This window comes from Triticum urartu, chromosome 1, assembly GCF_003073215.2.
Source record: "Triticum urartu cultivar G1812 chromosome 1, Tu2.1, whole genome shotgun sequence".
Lineage (NCBI taxonomy): Eukaryota > Viridiplantae > Streptophyta > Magnoliopsida > Poales > Poaceae > Triticum > Triticum urartu.
In genome coordinates, this window is record NC_053022.1 from 384,858,073 (window position 1) to 384,880,261 (window position 22,189).

Consider the following 22,189-nt stretch of genomic DNA (forward strand, 5'->3'; position numbering starts at 1 on the left):
CTAGCTCGTTGAATCAATGATGGTTATGTTTCCTAACCATAGACATGAGTTTTCATTTGGTTAATGGGATCACATCATTAGAGAATGATGTGATTGACTTGACCCATCCGTTAGCTTAGCACGATGATCGTTTAGTTTGTTGCTATTGTTTTCTTCATGACTTATACATGTTCCTATGACTATAAGATTATGCAACTCCCGAGTACCGGAAGAACACTTTGTGTGCTACCAAACGTCACAACGTAACTGGGTGATTATAAAGGTGATGTGCAGGTGTCTCTGATGGTACTTGTTGAGTTGGCATAGATCGAGATTAGGATTTGTCACTCCAATTGTCGGAGAGGTATCTCTGGCCCCTCTCGGTAATGCACATCACTATAAGCCTTGCAAGCATTATGACTAATGAGTTAGTTGCGGGATGATGCATTACGGAACGAGTAAAGAGACTTGCCGGTAACGAGATTGAACTAGGTATGGTGATACCGACGATCGGATCTCAGGCAAGTAACATACCGATGACAAAGGGAACAACGTATGTTGTTATGCGGTTTGACCGATAAAGATCTTCATAGAATATGTAGGAACCAATATGAGCATCCAGGTTCCGCTATTGGTTATTGACCGGAGACGAGTCTCGGTCATGTGTACATAGTTCTCGAACCCGTAGGGTCCGCACGCTTAAAGTTCGGTGACGATCGGTAATATGAGTTTATGTGTTTTGATGTACCGAAGGTAGTTCGGAGTCCCGGATATGATCACGGACATGACGAGGAGTCTCGAAATGGTCAAAACATAAAGATCGATATATTGGAAGCCTATATTTGGACATCGGAATAGTTCCGGGTGAAATCGGGATTTTACCGAAGTACCGGGAGGTTAACGGAACCCCCCGGTAAATGTATGGGCCTTATTGGGCCATAGTGGAGAGAGAAAGAGAAGATACCAGGGCAGGACGCGCGCCCCCTCTCCCTCTAGTCCGAATTGGACTAGGAGGGGGGCGGCGCCCCCCTTTCCTTCCTCCCTCTCTCCCCTTCCTTCTCTCCTAGTCCAACTAGGAAATGGGGGGAATCCTACTCCCGGTGGGAGTAGGACTCCTCCTGGCGCGCCCTGCTAGGGCCGGCCGACCTCCCCCTTGCTCCTTTATATACGGGGGCAGGGGACACCCCAAAACACACAAGTTGATCAGTTGATCTTTTAGCCGTGTGCGGTGCCCCCCTCCACCATAATCCACCTCGGTCATATCGTAGCGGTGCTTAGGCGAAGCCCTGCGTCGGTAGCATCATCATCATCGTCATCACGCCGTCGTGCTGACGGAACTCTCCCTCGAAGCTCTACTGGATCGGAGTTTGTGGGACGTCACCGAGCTAAACGTGTGCTGAACTCGGAGGTGCCGTACGTTTGGTACTTGGATCGGTCGGATCGTGAAGACGTACGACTACATCAACCGCGTTCTCATAACGCTTCCGCTTACGGTCTACGAGGGTACGTGGACGACACTCTCCCCTCTCGTTGCTATGCATCACCATGATCTTGCGTGTGCGTAGGAAATTTTTTGAAATTACTACGTTCCCCAACAGGTACTACCGCGTAGTGTTGAGCAACCAGTAGGAACAGCGGTAGTAGAGAAGGACGGTGCGGTAGTGCCGCACATAGCGGTACTACCACTGGGTACTGCCGCTCTACTTCCGCTCGAAGGACAGAGCAGTCCGGAAGACTTAAAATAAGCGGCACTCACAGCGGTACAAGATAGCGGTAGTTTCGCCCGGCGGTACTATCGCTTCGCATGACCGGTACTTTCGCGCTACTGTTAGTAGTCCAGTAAATTTGCGATAGTGGAGTGCTAGTCAGGGCCGCAGTATCGCGGGGGAGATACTACTGCGTTGAACTACCGCCCTATTACCGCTCATTTACAAAGCACTAAAAATAGGTGGAAGTGCCAGTAGCACTGAACTGTGGCAGTACCGCTGGAGCGGTACTACCGTGGTGCAGAGCGGTACTACCGCTTATGTGCCTTAGGAAAGCCCATGCACAAGGAAGGACAAGCTCCAGTGCCGGGAAGAAAAGAGGGTACAAAAAGACTGTGTATGTGTTGATTCCACCCAAACATTTTCGAAGCGGACCCCCTCTTAATAGTACGGTGATCCTACGACTCAAATCCACCAAAAATGAAATGTAAGAAAACAACCGTCTTCGCAATATCTCCGAGGGGTACGAATCGTATTGTGCCATATGATAGATTCTCTGAAATGCTCAATGCACATGATTAGTCCACAAAAGTATTGTCATCAATCACCAAAACCACTATGGGAGAAATATGCCCTAACACTACTTAAGCGGTGACAATCTGGTCACCTATTTACACCACCTAGTTTCCTATGAAAACAACTTGCTTGGCTTTGGATTTGATAAGTTCGAACTTGATTTAAATAAGATTGGGATAAAGAAAAGGCTTATTTATCTTGGGCTTAAACTGGTTACCCACTCATGCCTCGGTAAAGCTATTGAACAAGGTTTTGTGTGTGCGTGTGGGTGGGTGATATGGGTTGGGAGGGGGCTCCCCCCCCCCCTTGAATTGTTGCGTAAGCCAACTTTGTATCTCAGTAAAGCTATTGAATCGAGGTTTTGCGTGTGCATGTGGGTTGGGTGGGGGCTTCTCCCCCGTTGAAATGTTGCGTAAACTAGTCGTGTTATGGTTGCCAGCTGGTCGATCGGCGTGAGTCTCGCGAGCGATCGTAAGCAAAAGTTTTGGTCCCTTTCGCCTCGAATTCTCCGTCGCCGGGGCTATATAAAGCAAGTTTCTCGCTCCATCTCCTCTACTCTTCCCTAACGAACCTCCTCTGCTCTTAGCTACACATGGAAAACTCACCATGGTTGCCTCACTCGCAAGTTGATGGTGAGGAGTGAAGTGAAGCCTTCTCTAATTTGGCGGTGATGATCGGTAACTTACTATGTTCACATGTCTAGCTTTATGTTCGTTGCAGTTCTGAAAAATACTTGCGGGTAAGGCATAGAAGACGTGGTTTATTCTTCTATATATGAAACCCTCTCTACCAACTCCGATGATTCATAGGCCAGCCGAGAGGGGGGAGGGGGTGACACTATACTTCTTCCCCTTTGGTTTACCCATACGAAAGTTCCTCTCTTCCTATATCCCTTTCTTTCGCTGCCGACAATTTTCTCCTCCGCATCCATTATCATCCAACAATACCACCGGAGGTCCGCTAGCAGATGGGTAACTTCATCTCCCCTCCCTTCCCTCCTTGATCCCAGAGAAAATAAATTTGCTCAGATCTACTCATGTCGATAATATAACAAGTTTCATTGTTAGGATTTTTCTGTCTAGATAGATGACCGGATTGAATCGCGATATTATTCGGAAGTTTTCCATATCCTATTTAAGGACTCTAGACCGAAGAAGCGGATTTTTCTTTTAGGGGAGTTGTCCAGTTAACCCGAGCCCCCAGGTGAGCTTACCCTCTTGCAGCTCTAGAGAGTCACCACACCAGATCCGCTCCACCAAAGCGGTGGCGTGAGGAGAAAGACCTGGGGAAGATGATGTAATTTCTAACTTGTTAGGGCTAACCTTTTCCAGCTGCATCGAGCTTTTGCATTGTCGTTTTGGTAACCGAAGCTTATCCCATTTTTGGCAGTTTTACCTTTGCGTGAAACCAGGCGCAGTAAGCAACAAGGCTCACATTGAACCTGCATCAGAAGAGACCAACGGTGGTTCATCTCGCCGCTGAGCTGGATGCATGCGTTCATATGCGGCCGAGATCGAGGAGCCCCTCCCATGGACGGCGTGCACCCGGCTGCTCGCCTCGCGTGCGACCGGCCTCCTTTCCACGTCCTCTGCAGCTTACCCGCAAGCCTTTTCCGGAGAGCCGCGACGAACTCGAGGCTACTGGACGTGTAGACAAGGTGGAGTTACTGGTCTTCACCGCGAGATTAGCGGAGGGGGGCTTCAGTTCGCCCCTGATCACCGCGCGCGCACCGGCAACCGGCGGGTGAGGCGAGCGATGCCGGGCCGGGCTTTCCATGTGAAGGGTGCCGTGTGTACGCCGAGCCGTGCGCCCCTGCGCTGCGTGCTCTCCCTTGCGCGCCCTGGCCTTGTCTCGTAGCCGGGGCGCGCAACAAACCTCTGTGGACGCACGCGCACGCGCGGCGTGCCAGGGCACGGAGCTGGGCCTTTATCAACCCCACCTCGCCGTGCCATTGCCATCCGCCAGCGAGCGAGCGAGAGAGAGAGAGACAGTGTGTTTGTGTGAGAGTGAGGGATCGAGCGAGGTAGTGGTGGCTAGGCGGCCATGGCTGGATTGCGTGAGATGGCTATATTCTACTCACAAGAGCGCAGCTTCTTCCACCGGCTGGTGCGCGACCTCGGGCAGGAGAAGGAGCATATGAGGTGGGTGATCGCGCTCTGGCTCTGGTTCGAGGCCGATGGGAACGACAAGTTCATGCGCCGCGCGGCCGCGCTTCCGGGCCCCGTCGTGCTGCGCTTCGTCGACGAGGCGCTGGCGTGCCTCGCCCGCCTCGCCGGCCGCGTGCTCCCCGGCGCCAGCACCCTCCTCCCCTGCACCAACGCGCTCCTCAACAAGCCCATCGACGACGTCACCTACTTCGACGAGCACCGCGACAACATCATGCCCCGCGTCAAGTTACTGTACAAGACCGTCTGCCGCGTCGTCCTCGACGACGCCTGCGCCTCCGACGACGCCGTCTTCTTTCCCAGGAGCAGCGCCGCCTCCGCGCCGCGCGCCATCGGCACTCCCGTGCTCGCCAGCGCCGTCTCCCCACCCCCCCAGACGCCAACGACGCCGAGGTTCGCCGACCTGAACGCAATAGTGACGCCGAGGTTCTCCCAGCTGAACGCGATGGCGCCGCCGTGGGCCCCGATCCGGCTGGCGCAGCCGTACCAGCCCCAGCCCCAGCCCCAACCCCAGCACCAGCACCAGCAGCATCAGATGATGATCGTCGACCGCCTTCCAGAGGAGTTCCGCTCGCTCTTCATCACCTTCTCCCGCGGCTACCCCATCGACAAGGACGACATCAGGGACTTCTTCAACTCGTAAGCTCATCGCGCCGCCACTACTATATATCATCAGCATATCTATCTCTGGTCAATATATATACAAACGATGACCGTCATCATATATATGCGTGCATGCATGCATGCATGGATGGATGGATGCAGGCTGCACGGGCGCCCGTGCGTGGAGGACGTGATGGTGGAGAGGGCGGCGCCGGGGCAGATGCCGGTGTACGGGAGGGTGGTGCTGCAGAGCGCGGACATGATCCCGGCGCTGCTCGGGGGCGAGCCGACGGCCAAGTTCATCATCAAGGGCAGGCACCTCTGGGCCAGGGTCTACGTGCCCTGCTCCAGGAACACCTTCCAAGCCTGAATGCTCGATCCGTCCATCCATGCATCCAGCTACCTGGCCTACAATTAAGCTGCATGCGTGCATGGAGCTGGAGCTTCAAGATGTGCCATGGCACAGTCAGTTACCCGGTTCATATGCTACCTACTACTACTCGATCGATTGGTCCAGAGACTATGCTCGAGAGATGAGACAACCATCGATCGATATACATATGTGTGTCCAGTCTGTGCTTTGTGCTTGTCTTAATTATATCGGATATGTGGAATAAATGTGTGTTTACTTCCGTTTGATACATGAAAGTATTTATGTTACTCTGTTATTATGCTTATTACGCCAGCTGGCGAAAGGGGGATGTGCTGCAAGGCGATTAAGTTGGGTAACGCCAGGGTTTTCCCAGTCACGACGTTGTAAAACGACGGCCAGTGAATTGTAATACGACTCACTATAGGGCGAATTCAACACTTCATTGCCTCTTTGGTTCAAAGGATTTTTATAGTAGGATTTTGGGAGGATTGAAAAAAAATTAGGAGTTAGTTCTAGGTTGGTCGTTTGATTAGTATGATTGAATCTATAGGGATTTCCATAGTAAATCTTAGCATCCACTCCAATCTGCTGGAAAATTTCTTTGTTTTTCTTGTGATGCAATCAAACAAACTCCAAAGTCAAATCATGTAGGATTCAATTGGGCATGACACTCTAAGGCCTCCTCTGGATATCATGAGAATAGGAAAATCATAAGAAATGAGATGACATGTATTTCAATTCCATGGAGAAAGAGATGTCATTCGATGCATAGGATAGGAATTTTGTCATTGAATCTAGGGTAATGCTTTTTTTTCTTTGAAATGCGAAGTATTGGTTCCTATCCTACATAAGAATAGTAATCCATTTCTACAAAGTAAAGGGCTCCGAAGGAATTTTACCTTTGAAAATTATATCCTATATAACTCCCACAAAATTCCTACAGACCAAAGGAAGCCTGGTCATGTATTCTTCCTATTCCGGTGTTTTTACAATCATGTGAATGAAATAAGTCCAGGCCTTCTTTGGTTTAGAGGAATTTTGTAAGAATTCTAAAGGATAGAAATTTTGTAGGCAAAATTCCTTTGGAGCCATTTGCTTTGTAGGAATGGATTCCTGATCCTGTGTAGAATACGAATTAATCCTTCACATTTCAAAGGCCAATGGAAAAATTCCTACCGTATGAATCAAGTGACATCTCTTTCTCTATAGGAATTGAGAAGTAACATCTCTTTCCCTATAGAAATTGAGATACATGTCTTCTCTTCCTATGGTTTCCTATTCCTATCATATGAACCAAACGAGTGGAATTTCCCACGATATTCCTGTGTTCCAAACAGGCCACTAGTTATGCAAATCGAACAGTTTCATGTGAAGTTCCTGCATTCCAAACAGGCCGTTGTTTACGGTTTACCAGACAGTTTGGTAGCCTCTACTTACATGGCGGCACCAAGGATGTTTCCAGTTACAGAACAGGCTCAAGCTCCCAATATAGAAACTACCCAAATCCATGTCTACATCAATAGTATCTTTCAGGGTAGTATGCCTCATAAGATCATATATACCAATTATGGAAACATTTTGTGGCATGTGAAATGGATACAGATGATCACGTCGACATCTACCGACTTATTCCTCCGTGGGCGTTTTCTCCCACATAATCCAGCACATCTAGTGTCACCGCCTACAAGCTTCAATTCACACTGCTTACAGTTTTGATGCTGCGACATAGCTCTGCTCAGAATGCCCCTCGACAAAGCTCTGCTTGGCATGTTTGCCAGATAGCCAGGGAGCGAGCGCGTCGACCAGCCTCTTGATGTCATCCGAGGAATGAGAAGCACTCAAAGTTATTCGCAGCCTGCCAAGAGATTCATGGTCAGTTAATCTTGGTCGACAGTTGAAACAGAGTCTCATTGGTGATCATCTGTACTAACATCGAGCAGGAATCCATAGATACAGAGACATGCATGCTACAACAGATCTTGCTAATTATGACATTGTGCTATATGCCCTTAATCGAAAAGTCCTAGTCCAGTTACTTGGACACAGGGTTGCAGGTTCTATATTGGTGAAGTTCATGACAAGACACTGGATTGCAAACGAAAAAACAGAAGGGAGGAGGGACCTGCATGAGTTGGGCGGCACGGTGGGTGGTCGAATTGGTGTAACATGAAATCCAGATCTTAGCATATGCCTGCAGTTCAAAGATGGAATAATTAGGAACATAAGATGACCAGACTGGCACTAAATAAAATTTTAAGGAAGAGATATAACCTGCCAGCCCTCAGTGCTGCTTCTTCACTTCCTACTACTATGGAAATTATGGGACTAGTTATATTGAGTTTAGTCAAGGATGCAAAATACTGCACATGCCTCCAGACCAATAATCTCCGCCATCGTTCCTTCCTCGAGACATGGAGCGCAGCTGGAATCAGAAAACAGCACGGATATTTGAAGCAGTGTGATAGTTTCTCTTTCAGAAAAATGCAAGTTCCTGATAACTATAGTTTCTTAAGCTAGCTGAAGTGTTTGTACCCAGTTATCATTCTTACTGACCAATGTGAAAGCACTAGTCATCATTTTAAGCATTTCCTAATGAAAAGAAGGTAAGAGAAAATAGTGGACATCAGCCCAATAAATGGAACACAACAATGACAGACCGCTAGCTTGCGATATTCATTTTAGAGGGTTCTATGACATACTCCCTCCGTCCCATAATATAAGAACGTTTTTGACACTACACTAGTGTCAAAAACATTCTTATATTATGGGACGGAGGGAGTAGTTGGTATGTTGTGAATATTACCTTGAACAGAAGCAACTACTGGCACTGGCAAAGCAGTTGAAAAAATGAACGAACGACCTCGCGACTGAATTAAACTCTTCCATCGGGTGCTGCTCAACACATTGCAATTTTTTAGTTATTAGCCAGTAAACTATCAAGATATCATAGTAAGTCCAAAGTGTAGGGAAGCCATGCAGTGTGGAGTGCTGATATTCCAGAGTCAAGTGTCCAGTACCATAAATATACAGTGTTGCAAATGTGCATAACATCCTATTCATTGAATTATAAGCATGGGGCACTGTGGTGCAAATTTGCCAAAGCTAATTTATATGATATGATCCAGAACCTTGAAAATCACTTTATGTGATCTCGTTTTTTTTTACTAAAATCAGTGCCGCAATGTACAAAAGTGTGTGCATTCATACGACAACCTGATATAAGTGTCTGTTTACCTGCATGCCACAAACCCACCCTGGCAGCCAGCAGCCTTGCTCAAGGTGCCAACACTTATGTCAATTCCACTCTCACATTCAAGCAGCTCGGGTACACCACCACCATTATCACCACAAACAAGTGTTCCATGGGCCTGTCCAAGGAAAATCGCAACAAAATCGATCACTAAGAAATTCTGCAAAACTGTATCTGAGGGGAGATAAAATTACTAACATCATCGATGACCAATAAAAATCCATACTTCCTGCGTAGTTCCACAAGTTCAGGTAATGGAGCAAAATCACCATCCATGCTAAACAAGCTGCATTGTATCAATAAAAGAGTATCTGAATTTGGTGCTCTGACAATATGCATACACAAGCATGCCTCTACTTATACTTCACACAAACATAAATATACTTTTTAAGTGAGGAAATTAAATTTGAGAAAAAACTTGCCTATCTGTGACAACAACTTTCTTTTTTATTGAGCAACTGGACCTGCACGGATAATGGTATTGTATTGTAGCTATCTCAGTTCATGATTACATATGGCATATTATGCAATAATGATATTATGACTGAAAAGTGAAAAAACATACAGGAGGAAATCAAGATGGGACATGTCACAGTGCTTGTAGACAAACACTACAGCTTCTTGCTGCCGCTCAATAAGGCGAATCCCATCGATGATTGAAGCATGATTCAGGGCATCTGAAAAAATAGCAATTCTCTCGTCCTTTGCAGGTTTTCTGCCAACCGCCAAAAGAGAGCTGATACTTCCCAGAGCAGTCATCACAGCCATATTGGCAGAAAATCCGGTGGGGCAGAGAAGGCAATCCTGTAGAAAAACTCTAAAGTGAGGATGCAAAACTTGTGAAATAATGACTACTTGAACTAAAAAAATGCGACGCTGGACCTCTTTTTTCTTCAACTCTGCCAATGATTCCTCCACCAATTTGTGATAAGTAGTATACCCACATATCAATGCGGAGCCTCTAGGGCCCATGCCGTACTCTTGAGCTGCCTAGCAAACGCACCCAATCGTTAGCTCAAGCAGAGACTCGTCGATTCAGAGTACTCTACAGTCCTAACAATCGCCACGATTGCAGAACTTGCACACCTTTGCTGCGGCCTCACGGACTGCCGGATGTGAGCTGAGTCCCATGTAGTCATTCCCGGAGAAAAGAATGAGCTTCTCACCCAGCTCCTCTTCCTGGCCACTGGCCTCGCCACCTAAACCAAACGTGCCCATGAACAAGCCATGTAGTGAGCACTAGCAGTAAATCTTGAAAGTGCAATATAACCAGAAACTATAAATAAATAAACACAAATAAACTCTGGAGCGTTGTTCTTTCTTTTTGCAAACCATATCCTAACAGCTAACAGGGACAGTCACACAGCAAGGCATCAAGTATATATTAATAACACCCAAAAATAGTAAGCGGAATTGTCTAGGGCGTTATAGCGAGCAAGGGAGCTATATTGACACTGCCTGCTGCAGACCTTCGGCGAGCCACTGGTGGAGGGTGGCGCGGTCGAGGCGGATCTCGACGGCGGCGCGGTCCCACGGGCCGGGGCCTGGGAAGGTCTCCGGCGGCGCGGGCGGCAGCGCCAGGGAGATGGGGCGCGTGGCGCGCAGGAGGCTCCTGGACGCCAGCTCGCCGAGCGCGGCGTCCACGAGCGCGTCCCATTGCGCCATTCCGTCGAACAGGCGGCCGCCGCTCCCTCCTCGCTGGTGGTGGGACGGAGAGGACGAGGCGCGGACACGGAGAAGGGTCACATGACAGAGCGGTTGGCCCACGCTTCCGTGACCAACAACGTCAGCCCAACCAGGATCGGCCCCGAGTTAAAGACTATATTGGGCCACAGGCCCACAACCGATTGTATTGTACTCGGCCCCGTGACGCTCATCGTGTCTCAGTTTCCCTGAAAAAACGGTAGTCGTGTCTCGGTCAAGCCGCCTCGAGCTTTCCCTCGAAAAAAAGAGACCGCCTCCACCACCACCAGCTCTCCACTCCGGCGACTCGAGCGCTCCTTTCGCCGGCGGGCGGTGGTTCTGCGCGGCGGTTGCTCGTGTATAGGTGCGACTCCCTCTCGCGCTCCCGACTCCTCCTCTCCACATCTCAGACACGAAGTCCCTCGTCTGCACGCTTGTTTTCAGTAGCCTCTGTTTATGCTTGGTTTCTGCTACGTCCTGTCACAATTATGCCGGATCCGTCTGTTATGCTCGCGCGTGGTGTTCCAGCCTATTTTTCGATGTGTTCGTGCCTGATTTTGTGATGAACTGATGATGGCATGCTGTTGTTCTCGCTTTCGCGTGGTAGGGTTTCAGTTCAGCCCCTTTATGTTGAGCACGATCGAGGCGAAATAGTTCATACCATGCCTGGTTTTACATGATTCTGTGATACTTTCTGTAGACCTGGTATAGAACATGTTTGTGGCATGCTTGTTTAGTTCATATGGGAAGAACTGTGACTGTCCTTACCGGCTGATTTTATTTTGGCAAACACATTGATGGATTCCTGTCTTTTCTACTGTGATTGCTTTTCTTCGAGCCACGAGCTTGGGATTTGAGAATGATTCTTAGCTATTTTCAGTTGCCACTTTGTCATTAGGTATGCAGTAATTTGTCTTTGGATTATCTACTTGTTGTTGCTTGCGTAGTTCAGAACTGTTGTTATTTTTCTGAAAATCTGTAAGTTTGGACGGGGAAATTCGAACAGCATATATTTCATAACGGTCAAGGATGTGGAACTTATGAATACTTGTGTTTACGAGTTTGCACGTGACTGTGTGCTTTTAATATTTTAATTGGCAGTTTATATACATTGCGTGTTCTTGTTCAGGCTCTCTGTTATGCGGCCTGCCGGCCCACCAATATAAGAGCTGGTTCGCGAGAAAATGATGTTTGGAGATTTTTCACTTTGATTGGTGTCACGTCATGATTTTTTTGCTCCAGTTGTTATTGTTCTTGTCATGTTGCTGTACTGTGTGGATATATAGTTTGCGTGCCATCTACTTATATAGAGTCATGAAAACGTTGACTTTATTCTGCTTTTACATAGTGCTTGCTCGTAATTTTAGGACTTTAGGTATATATGCAAGGTTTAGCCAGCAGAGTTTGTCTCAATTTTAGATTTAGATGTCAAAAATTGTTTGAGTGTCCCCTGTTGGTGAGTTTTCGTATGGTTCCGGTACCTGTGTTACAGAATGGCTTCATCTCATTGACTTCATTAAGCATTACTATGTTTCTTATGTTGGAAAACTGAGAAATTCAAAGCAGATTGCACCCTGTTGCTATTTTTTACATTGAATATCTACAATTTATTCCGGAATAATGTATGTGAAATCTAGAAGCTTGCCTCTGATACCTGTTTTTTGTTGAACAATCAGGAAAATGTCATCAAATCCTGAAGAAGGCAAGCGTTATGCACGCAGAGACCTTTTGCTCAAGATCCAGTCAGATGCTCATAAGTGTTGGGAGGATAGCAAAGTTTTTCATGCTGAGCCGGGCAATAAATCTCCAGGCCCTGGTGAAAAATTCTTCGGCAACTTTCCGTATCCTTACATGAATGGATTGCTTCATTTGGGACATGCGTTCTCATTGTCCAAGCTTGAGTTTGGTGCTGCATACCACAGACTCCGTGGCTCAAATGTTCTATTGCCATTTGCTTTCCACTGTACTGGGATGCCAATCAAGGCCTCAGCTGATAAGCTGGCCAGGGAGATACAACAGTATGGAAACCCTCCAGTGTTTCCTCAACCAGAGAATAATTCAAGTGCTGAAGTGGCAGATGATAGAGAAGTTGAGCAGGCTGCTGTCGTTACCCCAGATAAATTTAAGAGCAAGAAATCTAAGGCTGCTGCAAAGACTGGCATGCAGAAGTTCCAATGGGAGATCATGAAGAGCTTTGGCCTGTTAGATGAACAAATTGCCAAATTTCAAGATCCTTATCACTGGTTGACCTACTTCCCTCCGTTGGCGGTGAAAGACCTTAAGGACTTTGGCTTAGGTTGTGATTGGAGGCGTTCATTCATAACCACCAACATGAATCCTTTCTATGATGCTTTTGTTCGATGGCAGATGAGAAAGCTCAAGAAAATGGGGAAAGTTGTCAAGGACCTGAGGTACACAATCTACTCCCCATTGGATGGCCAACCTTGCGCCGACCATGACAGGGCAACAGGTGAAAATGCACAGCCACAAGAATATGTGCTGATTAAAATGGAGGTGATTCCACCTTTTCCCCCAAAGTTGAAGGTCTTGGAAGGAAAAAATGTTTATTTGGCAGCAGCTACATTGAGACCAGAGACTATGTATGGCCAAACAAACTGTTGGGTGCTGCCTAATGGAATTTACGGGGCTTTTGAGGTCAATGATGCCGATGTCTTCATTCTGACAGCAAGGTCTGCTCTTAATCTTGCATATCAGAATCTATCCAGGGTCCCCGAAAAGCCAACCTGCCTAGCTGAGCTTTCTGGCAATGATTTGATTGGTTTGCCATTAAAGTCTCCTATTTCCTTCAATGAAATCATATATGCGCTTCCCATGCTCACTATCTTAACAGATAAAGGTACTGGCATTGTGACTAGTGTTCCAAGCGATTCGCCAGACGATTTCATGGCACTGCAAGCTTTAGTCACAAAGCCGGCATTGAGAGCAAAATTTGGAGTCAAAGACGAGTGGGTTCTTCCATTTGATATTATACCAATAATCAACATTCCTGGATTTGGAGACAAGTCAGCTGAGAAGGTGTGTGTTGATCTTAAGATTACGAGCCAATACGACAAGGAAAAACTTGCTGAAGCGAAAAGGATGACATATCTTAAAGGGTTTACAGAAGGAGTGATGGTTGTAGGGGAGTACAATGGCAGAAAGGTTGAAGAAGCAAAGCCACTGATTAAGAACAAGCTTTTGGAAGAAGGCTTGGCTGTTTTGTATAGTGAGCCTGAGAAAAAAGTTATGTCAAGATCTGGTGATGAGTGTGTCGTTGCTCTCACAGATCAATGGTACATAACTTATGGTGAGGTTGAATGGAAGCAGAAGGCGGTCAAATGTTTGAAGAACATGAATACATTTTCAGCTGAAACTCGTAATGGGTTCGAGCATACATTGGGCTGGCTGAACAAGTGGGCTTGTTCACGTTCTTTTGGCCTAGGTACTCGCATTCCATTTGATGAACAGTTCCTTGTAGAATCTCTTTCTGATTCAACTCTATACATGGCGTATTACACGATTGCGCATCTTCTACAAAATGGTGACATGTATGGAAAAGAAAGATCTTCTATTAGGCCAGAGCAAATGACGGATGAGGTATGGGATTATGTTTTCTGTGATGGTCTGGCACCCAAAAGCGACATCCCTCCTGCTCTGTTGAGCAAAATGAAGCAAGAATATGAGTACTGGTATCCCTTGGATATTCGGGTATCTGGTAAGGAGCTTATCCAGAACCATCTGACATTCAGCATTTACACTCATACAGCTATCCTTCCAGAGCATCATTGGCCTCGTGGATTCCGCTGCAATGGACATCTTATGCTTAACTCTGAGAAAATGTCCAAGTCAACAGGGAATTTCCAAACTCTTGGGCAGGCCATTAAAGAGTACTCTTCAGATGCCACCAGGTTTGCCCTTGCTGATGCGGGTGATGGTATGGATGATGCAAATTTTGTCACTGAAACTGCAAAATCTGCCATCATGAGGCTTACAAAAGAAATTGCATGGATGGAAGAGGTTATAGCTTCTCAATCTTCTCTGAGATCTGGTCCTCCCTCTACTTATGCTGACCATGTGTTTGCCAATGAGATCAACATTGCTGTGAATGAAACCGAGAAGAGCTACAGTTCTTTTATGTTCAGAGATGCCTTGAAGTCTGGGTTCTATGACCTACAATTGGCTAGAGATGAGTACAGGCTCTCTTGTGGAGCGGCAGGCATGAATCGTGATTTATTGGTGCGGTTCATGGAAGTTCAGACGAGGCTCATCACCCCAATTTGTCCACACTATGCTGAACATGTGTGGCAGAATATCCTAAGCAAGGAAGGTTTTGCAATAAAGGCTGGATGGCCTATCGCAGACACTCCCGATCCTACTCTTAGAATAGCAAACAAGTATTTACAGGATTCGATTGTTTTGATGAGGAAGCTGCACCAGAAGCAAGGATCAGGCTCCAAGAAACACAAGAAGGGCGCGGCACCACCTCGGACCGCAGAGAACAAGCTCACTGTCGGTCTCATATATGTCAACGAGCACTATGACGGATGGAAAGAGCAATGCCTGAGGGTGCTTCAATCGAATTATGATAGCCAAACGCGTTTGTTTGCCCCTGACGAGGACATTAGTGAGGCACTGAAGAATTGCTTCATTGAACATGAAGCAAGCTTCACACAAGTCCAGAAGCTCTGCATGCCTTTCATCAGGTTCAAGAAAGATGAAGCAAGGACCATTGGTCCCCAGGCTTTGAATTTGAAGCTTCCGTTTGGTGAAATGAACGTGCTTGAGGAGAACCTGGAGCTGATCAAAAGGCAGCTGGGCCTTGAGCATGCAGAGGTGCTGTCGGCATCTGATGGAGCTGCTCGTGCCAGAGCTGGACGGCATGTTTCTGTGCTGAACAACAACCCGCCTTCCCCTGGGGAGCCAGTTGCAATATTCATGAGCAAGCAGGAGTTCGAAGCCCAAAACTAAGCTCAGCTTCATCGATGTAAGTCATACTATTAGCTTGCCTTACATGTTTGCAGCTTGGCCATTTCATGTTAGTCATGGGTGTAATTATTATGAGAATAAATGTAGGTTGTATTGCAGTGTTGTGGTCTGAAACTGGTTCCTCCTTGTGATGGTTTGCTCTACTGTTAAGGCTCAATTCGCTTCTAGATTAATGTGTTTAGTCAGATTACATGCACCCATGTGTACACAAGTTCTGCTATGCTTTTTGGCTGCACTGAAACCAAGTTCTAGAATGTTCAGGAAAAACAAGTTCTGCACTGAAATCTCTGTTCATTTACCATGCCTTGTATGTGATATGTATGGGGCTTTTTACCTGTCGTGGCAATCCTGTGTGCTATATGTAGCTTGGGAAATCATGTATATAAATGAGTGATTTGTGTCTAGAATCTCCTGCACCGTTGTCAGCCTTATTAAAGATAGAAACTCTGCCACTTGATGTTACTGCTGCAACAGAAATGTTGTCAGGCTTACTCAAGATGGTCATTAGATCACTCCATGCTGGTAGTGTTGTAGCAGAAGATGGGTCAGTAGCATTACTGTAGTTGTGCCTTACGTCGCAGGGTAATTGGCTCATAGTGCTGAGGTAAATATCACTTTTGACATTGTGTGTTTGTTATGCGATGTATGGATTCATCTGTTGCGACACTCCTATGAGCTATATGCTGCTTGAGGTCATGTATGAAATGTGCTGAGGTTCTTCTTCCTTTGGATGAATAGGTGAGGAAAGGAAAGCTGGCGTGCTTGACGGTGTGAGGATCCGAGAAGGTCGAGGATTCAGAAATGGTAGGCATGCTGTTTGACGTGGCTGTTCATTCATGGGAGTGACTTCGAATTCATCATACGGAAGAACTGAGGAAGTGCAGCCATTGGGAAATTGTACCATACTTGCACAGGTTGACACGTGGGACGCCCACGATCAGTCCCGCCTGCAGCCTGACATGACATGTTAATTTGGCAGGTTTCCTGTGTTTAGACTTGAACATACTTTTTTGCCTCGTGTGAATATTACAAAGGAATAGGTTGATGCGTGAGAACGATTCCTGAGCTCCATGCTCTTGTACAATTAGTGCAAAAAACGCTATTATATTATGGAACGGAGGAAGTAGCTTTTAAGCTTGCTTGTCTATACATCTTTTTTCTGAACAAGGCGTGTACATTTTACAACTTCTCTGCTGTGTGCTTGTGAAGGTATTAGTACAGAAGCCCTGGAGTTTTTACTAGGGAGTATGGAACTCCAAGCCCTGGAGCGCGCTTCTCGCGAATTGGCGCTTGAAACTTGGAATTGCACTTGTTATTAACAGTTGAAACATTCAAGTTACTGTCAGCTCAAAATGCTCTTGTTATTCTTGGTTTCTTTACCCTTTCCAAATGCACTGGAGGCCATCAGTTGTGTGCTCCATGCATGTGTTTCTTTAGTGCGCTGTACTCCAAGTGAGAGACCAAAAGCGGGGGAAACGGAGAGGAAGAAGATGCAAACTAAACCATACTGTATGTTACAGAAGACTGGTGTAATTGATCATGTAGATCGATCGATCTGTTGGCTCCTGTTGTGACAAACTCGTGGTGGTGCTTGCTCCTTATGGCACCGTTTGCCACACTGATCACACACAGGAGGACGGATGAAGTGAACTGAACTGAGCAGAGGAGCGTCAGGTCAGTCGATCAATCAAAGTAAACGTCGTGCCAGCTCCTCCGGCCGAGAAGCGCGGACTCGGGCGGCCACGCCCCCCACGCATGGCGCGAGCCTACTGGACCGAAGCCCAATCAGTCGCCGTCGGGGGAGACGCCCGCCAGTGCCGCCGGGCCATGTCATGCCATGCCAGCGTGCACGCCACTGTGGCTCGTTCGCCTCAGGGTGCAGTGGCGCCGGTGCGCAGCGCGTGGCGTGCGCCGCGCACATGGGGAGCGAGCGGCGCCGAGGCGAGGGCGGGCGCGCGCGGGGCTGCCGGGCACACGCACATGGTCAACCGGCACATGCCCGCCCCCTGTGCGCGCTGCGACCCCGTGCTCCGCACCGCGGCGCGTCCGTTCGTGGTTCACCCTCCACCTGGCGAGTGATCGCCAGAGGGCAGGGGGCACGCGGGTGCGGCACCGCCACCCACCACGACGCACCGGCGCCGCCCGGGCCTACCGACGATCTCTTCTCCGGCGACCGATCGATCCCGCACAGGGGCCTGTCGCTCGGCCAGCCGGGCTGCACCTGCACACACACACCCACCGGCGGCCACGCGTTCCACGCCATGTTACGCACAGTCCATGGGCCGAGCACGCACAGTGGCGGTACACATATAGAATATCTTTTCTGCCGGGGACCGCGGCCGGGTAAGTAAAATCCCTGGCCTGAAGATCAAACAAAGCTTTTGGAAGAAGCTTATTAAAAAGGGGTCCCAGGGAATGATGGGAAGTGCGGAAGCAACCGTGGCCGCGGGTAAACGCCTAGCTAGGAGAGGACCAGACCCAAGGCCAAGGCCAAGGCCAAGGGGGCACGCACGCACGACACGATCACTGCACATGGTACGGCGCCATGCCATGCCACCCGGACCCGGCCGATCTAGAAGGAGTCAGTAGCCTGACAGGATCAAAATAAGCAAGGCAGCATCATGGTAAACGCAGGCACCAACATGGCGCTGCAATTTGCAGGACGCCAACCGCGAACGCAATCCCGACCGATTAGTTATATGGGAATCCAAGGAAACCCCGGCCCAATTATAGGGGCTCGCCTCACTCACTCGCCGCCACAAAAATCCAAGGAAACCGAGCACAGCAGGCAAGCCTGTTTTGCTTACAGAGAAGAGGAGAGCGTGCTCGTGCAGGGGCGCTCCGAGAGCCAGCCCCGGGCCCGACCAGGAGACCATCGCCTCGCCCTCGTCCATGTGCTCCGATCCCAATGCCGTATTGCCATCCATCCACTGATCCACACAGGCACACAGTAGCCCCTTGCTTTTCCGGTTCTGCACTGGATGCATGGGCAGGCAGCCATTTTCACATCACAGCTTGGCTTGCAGCTGCAGGTACAACCGCGTTGGTTGTCTCCACTCTGCTTTGGCAGCTAAAGCCAAGGCCAGTGGGCACACCGGACGACGGACTGGACAGCAACATCAACGTGCGGCTCCTCCCTCCAGCAGGGCCTGCGTGGGTGAGTTGTAAAAACATGCAAACAGGCGTGGGGGGAGGGGGAGGGTGGTGTGCAGTGTGCTATGCTACCTTTGGCCTTTGGGGATGGAATGGGTGGATGGGCTGGTTGTGTCACCAGCAAGGCACCAGCCACCAGGGTGGTGGTGAAAGGAACAGAGCGTTGCGCATGTCCCTGCCAGCTTCTTCTGGCAAATGGGCCCAAGCTGTCAGCCATTGTATTTTGGATTCAACTCAGTTCACTTCTTTTTTTTCGGTGAGAAGTGAACTGAGAGAAAATACCCTGGTTCGTCCAAATATAAGACGAGGGAAATGATTTGAAGTCATTCAACACAATTAGATCTCGTCCGAACAAAGAAGGGCAGATGGATACTTATTATTTAGCATAGTCATGATAAAAAAATGGTAAAGGAGGATGACCCCTCAGCCTTTGCATCAGAACGATGCATGCAACCATCATAGGCGTGATAATGGTGTGCTGCAACGTTTTTTTTTTTTTGCATGAGGCCGTCACATCACATCACATTGTGGCACTGGTATGAAATGGGCTTGATGCTAATATGTGCCACCCCTGTGGTGTGCACATCAAAATGGTGTGCAGGTTTTACACGGATTTACCCAACCATGCACATCAAAAGATCTACGTGATGTTGTTTCTTTTTTGTAAAGGAGAGACGTTGCTTCTTTTACAAGACTGAATTTGCAAATTACAGAATCTGATATACTTCTTTTGTTGTTTTCGAGATCGCACTCATGTGAATATCTTATAGAATTCACCAATGGAAAATCATGTATGTCTTGACTTCTTCAAGAATGAACCCTACTGTACCGTATATAAACAACAAGACATGAACTCTACCCGCAAAAAAAAAACACGTCAACTTTTTTGTGTAACGATTCAAGAAGGTTCATGAATTATAATTAAAATGGTGCTATTGATTCTCGGCCGTCAGGAATTTTCACAAACCTTAGCCAACAATAATTGCACATTATTTGCCTAATATTATGTTACTGCCAATGTATAACTTTGGCAGAACCTTGATACAATTATTAGTTGTAGGTTATATGTGTGGTGATATAAAAGGGTGATGAACAGCTGTTTAATGGAAAATTTGGAAGTTTAGCTAACATTTAAGAAATATTAAACTAATTTATTAATATATAATCTTAATTTTGAAAAAGAAAAAAATCTCCATAGTCTACCTAACTTAACACCGACTCAGAGCTAGAGTTGTCTCGTCCAATATACATATGAGCACCCTTCTGCATATTGAACTAGCCCCTTGGAAAAAAGGGAAAACCATCCACAACCACTTGAATTTGTATCACTGAATATCTAGTGTGTACTGAAAAGTTTGGAAATCTAACTACACGTGTAACAAAGTTCCAACTATTTTTTTCTATAGATAATCTCAATTTTGGTAACCAAAAATCTCCATAGTACCTAAATTAACGACGACTCCGATCTAGAGTTGGTCTTGCCCCATACGTTTCGACAAATAAAACACGACATCATATTTATGAGCACCGCCTGCATATTGTGCTAGCGGGTAAGGGCCATTCTTTTGGGCGGCTTAAAAAATAAGCTGCCTCTCCCAGCTTCAAAAATAAGCCGCCTCCTAATTTTGTTGACACTTCTAAATCAGTTAATTCATAACTAGTTTAAAAGTCTTAATAAATAAAAAAGGCGGCTTATGAAAAATGCCGGGGAGGAGGCGTCTTATTTTTTTAATCTACCAAAAGAACTTGTCCTTGGTATCAGGTGATACCACCATTCGCATGCACAAGTGCTCCTAATTATAGAAACTCGCACTTAAATGTTTTAAAAATTCACAAAAGTTGTGGATGTTCACAAGGGATGTCTACAACTATTTAAAAAATCAAATCCGAAATCAAAATACACATAGAGAAACAAAAAAGAAAAATTCTAATATGAATAGTGTCAAAAAAGACAAAAACATGAACAACGTGGAAACATGACGCTATTCACATCTGGATTTCCTTTTTTGTTTCTCTATGCATGTTACGAATTTTTGTTTGAAAATTTTAAGGGCTGCAGATACTTGTCTTATAGACATGCACACGAAAAAAATTCAAATAATTGTGAACCATTTAAATGTAAAATTAGGAGCATGGGAGGAGCATGCATGTGAATGGTGGCATCACCTGATATTCTCCCTTGTCCTAGCTCCAAAGCCCACCACCACTCAAATTTGTACCGTTGAATCTGTGGTGCCAATTTTGTGAAATGATGATGTATATCATGTAGTGCCACAAGGCACCGAAAAGCCAATGATGAACATGTGCCCTTGGAAACAAAACAGTGGGGACAAGACCAGGGGGGCACCAAGCATATATATCGCCCTCCCATGGTTTCTTAATTAGCTTTTTCACCAGTAAACTTTTCTCCCACCTCCCTCTCTCTCATATAAACCCCCACTGCAGATACGAACAGACACACACCACCGCAAGTCCAAGGCGGAGCGGCAAGCAAAGCCAATACTCCTTCCCTCGTCGTGCACCCACTGCACGCGGCCATGGCGCCTGCTCGGGAGCTCCAAGAAACCTCGTCGTCCTCGTCGTCATCGACGTCGTCGTATACGACCAGCTCCACGTCCATGTCGTGCTCGTCCACCGTCACGGACTCCTCGTCGTGTCCCTCCTCGCCGGCGAGCGCCGCCAATGCCGTGAAGGCGGCGCCGCGCAAGCGGCAGCTGGACGAGGGAGAGGGAGGGCAGGAGGAGACGGAGGAGGGGAAGACGACGACGACGAAGAAGAGCAAGCGTAGCAGCGACGGGAAGCACCCGGTGTACCGCGGCGTGCGGATGCGGGCGTGGGGCAAGTGGGTGTCGGAGATCCGCGAGCCACGCAAGAAGTCGCGCATCTGGCTCGGCACCTTCCCCACCGCCGAGATGGCCGCGCGCGCGCACGACGTCGCCGCGCTCGCCATCAAGGGCGCCCGGTCCGCGCACCTCAACTTCCCGGAGCTCGCCGACGTCCTCCCGCGCGCCGCCTCGCCGGCGCCCAAGGACGTGCAGGCCGCCGCCGCATTGGCCGCCGCGTTCACGTCTTCGCCGCCGCCCTTGTCCACGGATCAGTCGGAGTCGGAGGAGGGCCTCATCCAAGAGGAGACCGTCAAGAACGACGCCGGCGCGGGCGCCACCGCGCCGCCGGAGTCTGCCGCCACGGCTACGAGCTGCGGCGGCGCCGCTGAGCAGGCGGAGGAGGAGGAGCTGCGGCAGCTGTTCGACCTGCCGGACCTGCTCATCGACATCGAGGACGGGTTCGGGTTCTCCACCATGTGGGCTCCGCTCCCCGACGTCGAGGAGGTCAATGCAGACCTCCGGCTCGAGGAGCCGCTCCTTTGGGAGTAGCAGATGCTTGCGAAGACTAGATGATCAAATATACTAGGAGTACTTAATCGCTAGTGTAATCTCTTCTTTGCCTTTCTTTTTTTTACTACTAGCGTTTTTTCTAGTTTGCCTTTTGTCTTTTACTTTGCTGGTTTAATAAGCACAAGGGAGTACGTAGTGATATACATATGCAAAAAAAGTTTGCTACTACCACTACTACATGTTACCTGAGAGAGTTAATTATCAGTACTATTACCACATAGTAATGTGTGAATCCTAGTGGTTTGACCTTGCCATCAGATTATTGGGTGATTGTACTGTATTCGTTATGCTTGGAATACTCGTTGTACTGCATTGAGTCT

At 47.9% G+C, this 22,189-nt stretch overlaps 4 protein-coding genes across 4 annotated transcripts; 3 read left to right on the forward strand and 1 right to left on the reverse strand.

Moving 5' to 3' along the window:
• Positions 1–2,830: 2,830 nt before the first annotated feature.
• LOC125534297 lies at positions 2,831–5,697 on the forward strand. The gene is made up of 2 exons (XM_048697559.1): positions 2,831–5,065; positions 5,192–5,697. The coding sequence occupies exons 1-2, from the start codon at positions 4,305–4,307 to the stop codon at positions 5,397–5,399; spliced, it is 969 nt and encodes a 322-aa protein (XP_048553516.1). The 5' UTR covers positions 2,831–4,304; the 3' UTR covers positions 5,400–5,697.
• A 1,067-nt stretch (positions 5,698–6,764) lies between these two features.
• On the reverse strand, positions 6,765–10,418 carry LOC125513862 (8-amino-7-oxononanoate synthase). Its single transcript, XM_048679070.1, has 11 exons — positions 10,122–10,418; positions 9,739–9,851; positions 9,535–9,642; positions 9,218–9,456; positions 9,075–9,116; positions 8,851–8,938; positions 8,637–8,770; positions 8,206–8,294; positions 7,674–7,824; positions 7,525–7,593; positions 6,765–7,257 (listed from the first exon to the last, which is right to left on the reverse strand). The coding sequence occupies exons 1-11, from the start codon at positions 10,315–10,317 to the stop codon at positions 7,107–7,109; spliced, it is 1,380 nt and encodes a 459-aa protein (XP_048535027.1). The 5' UTR covers positions 10,318–10,418; the 3' UTR covers positions 6,765–7,106.
• Positions 10,419–10,548: 130 nt separating this feature from the next.
• LOC125513869 (leucine--tRNA ligase, cytoplasmic-like) lies at positions 10,549–16,455 on the forward strand. Its single transcript, XM_048679080.1, has 3 exons — positions 10,549–10,699; positions 12,012–15,319; positions 16,060–16,455. Exon 2 carries the CDS (start codon positions 12,016–12,018, stop codon positions 15,301–15,303), a length of 3,288 nt encoding a protein of 1,095 aa, XP_048535037.1. The 5' UTR covers positions 10,549–10,699; positions 12,012–12,015; the 3' UTR covers positions 15,304–15,319; positions 16,060–16,455.
• A 4,415-nt stretch (positions 16,456–20,870) lies between these two features.
• Positions 20,871–22,123, forward strand: LOC125513875 (ethylene-responsive transcription factor ERF039-like). The gene has a single exon (XM_048679089.1). It carries the CDS (start codon positions 21,012–21,014, stop codon positions 21,846–21,848), a length of 837 nt encoding a protein of 278 aa, XP_048535046.1. The 5' UTR covers positions 20,871–21,011; the 3' UTR covers positions 21,849–22,123.
• The last annotated feature ends 66 nt before the right edge of the window (positions 22,124–22,189 follow it).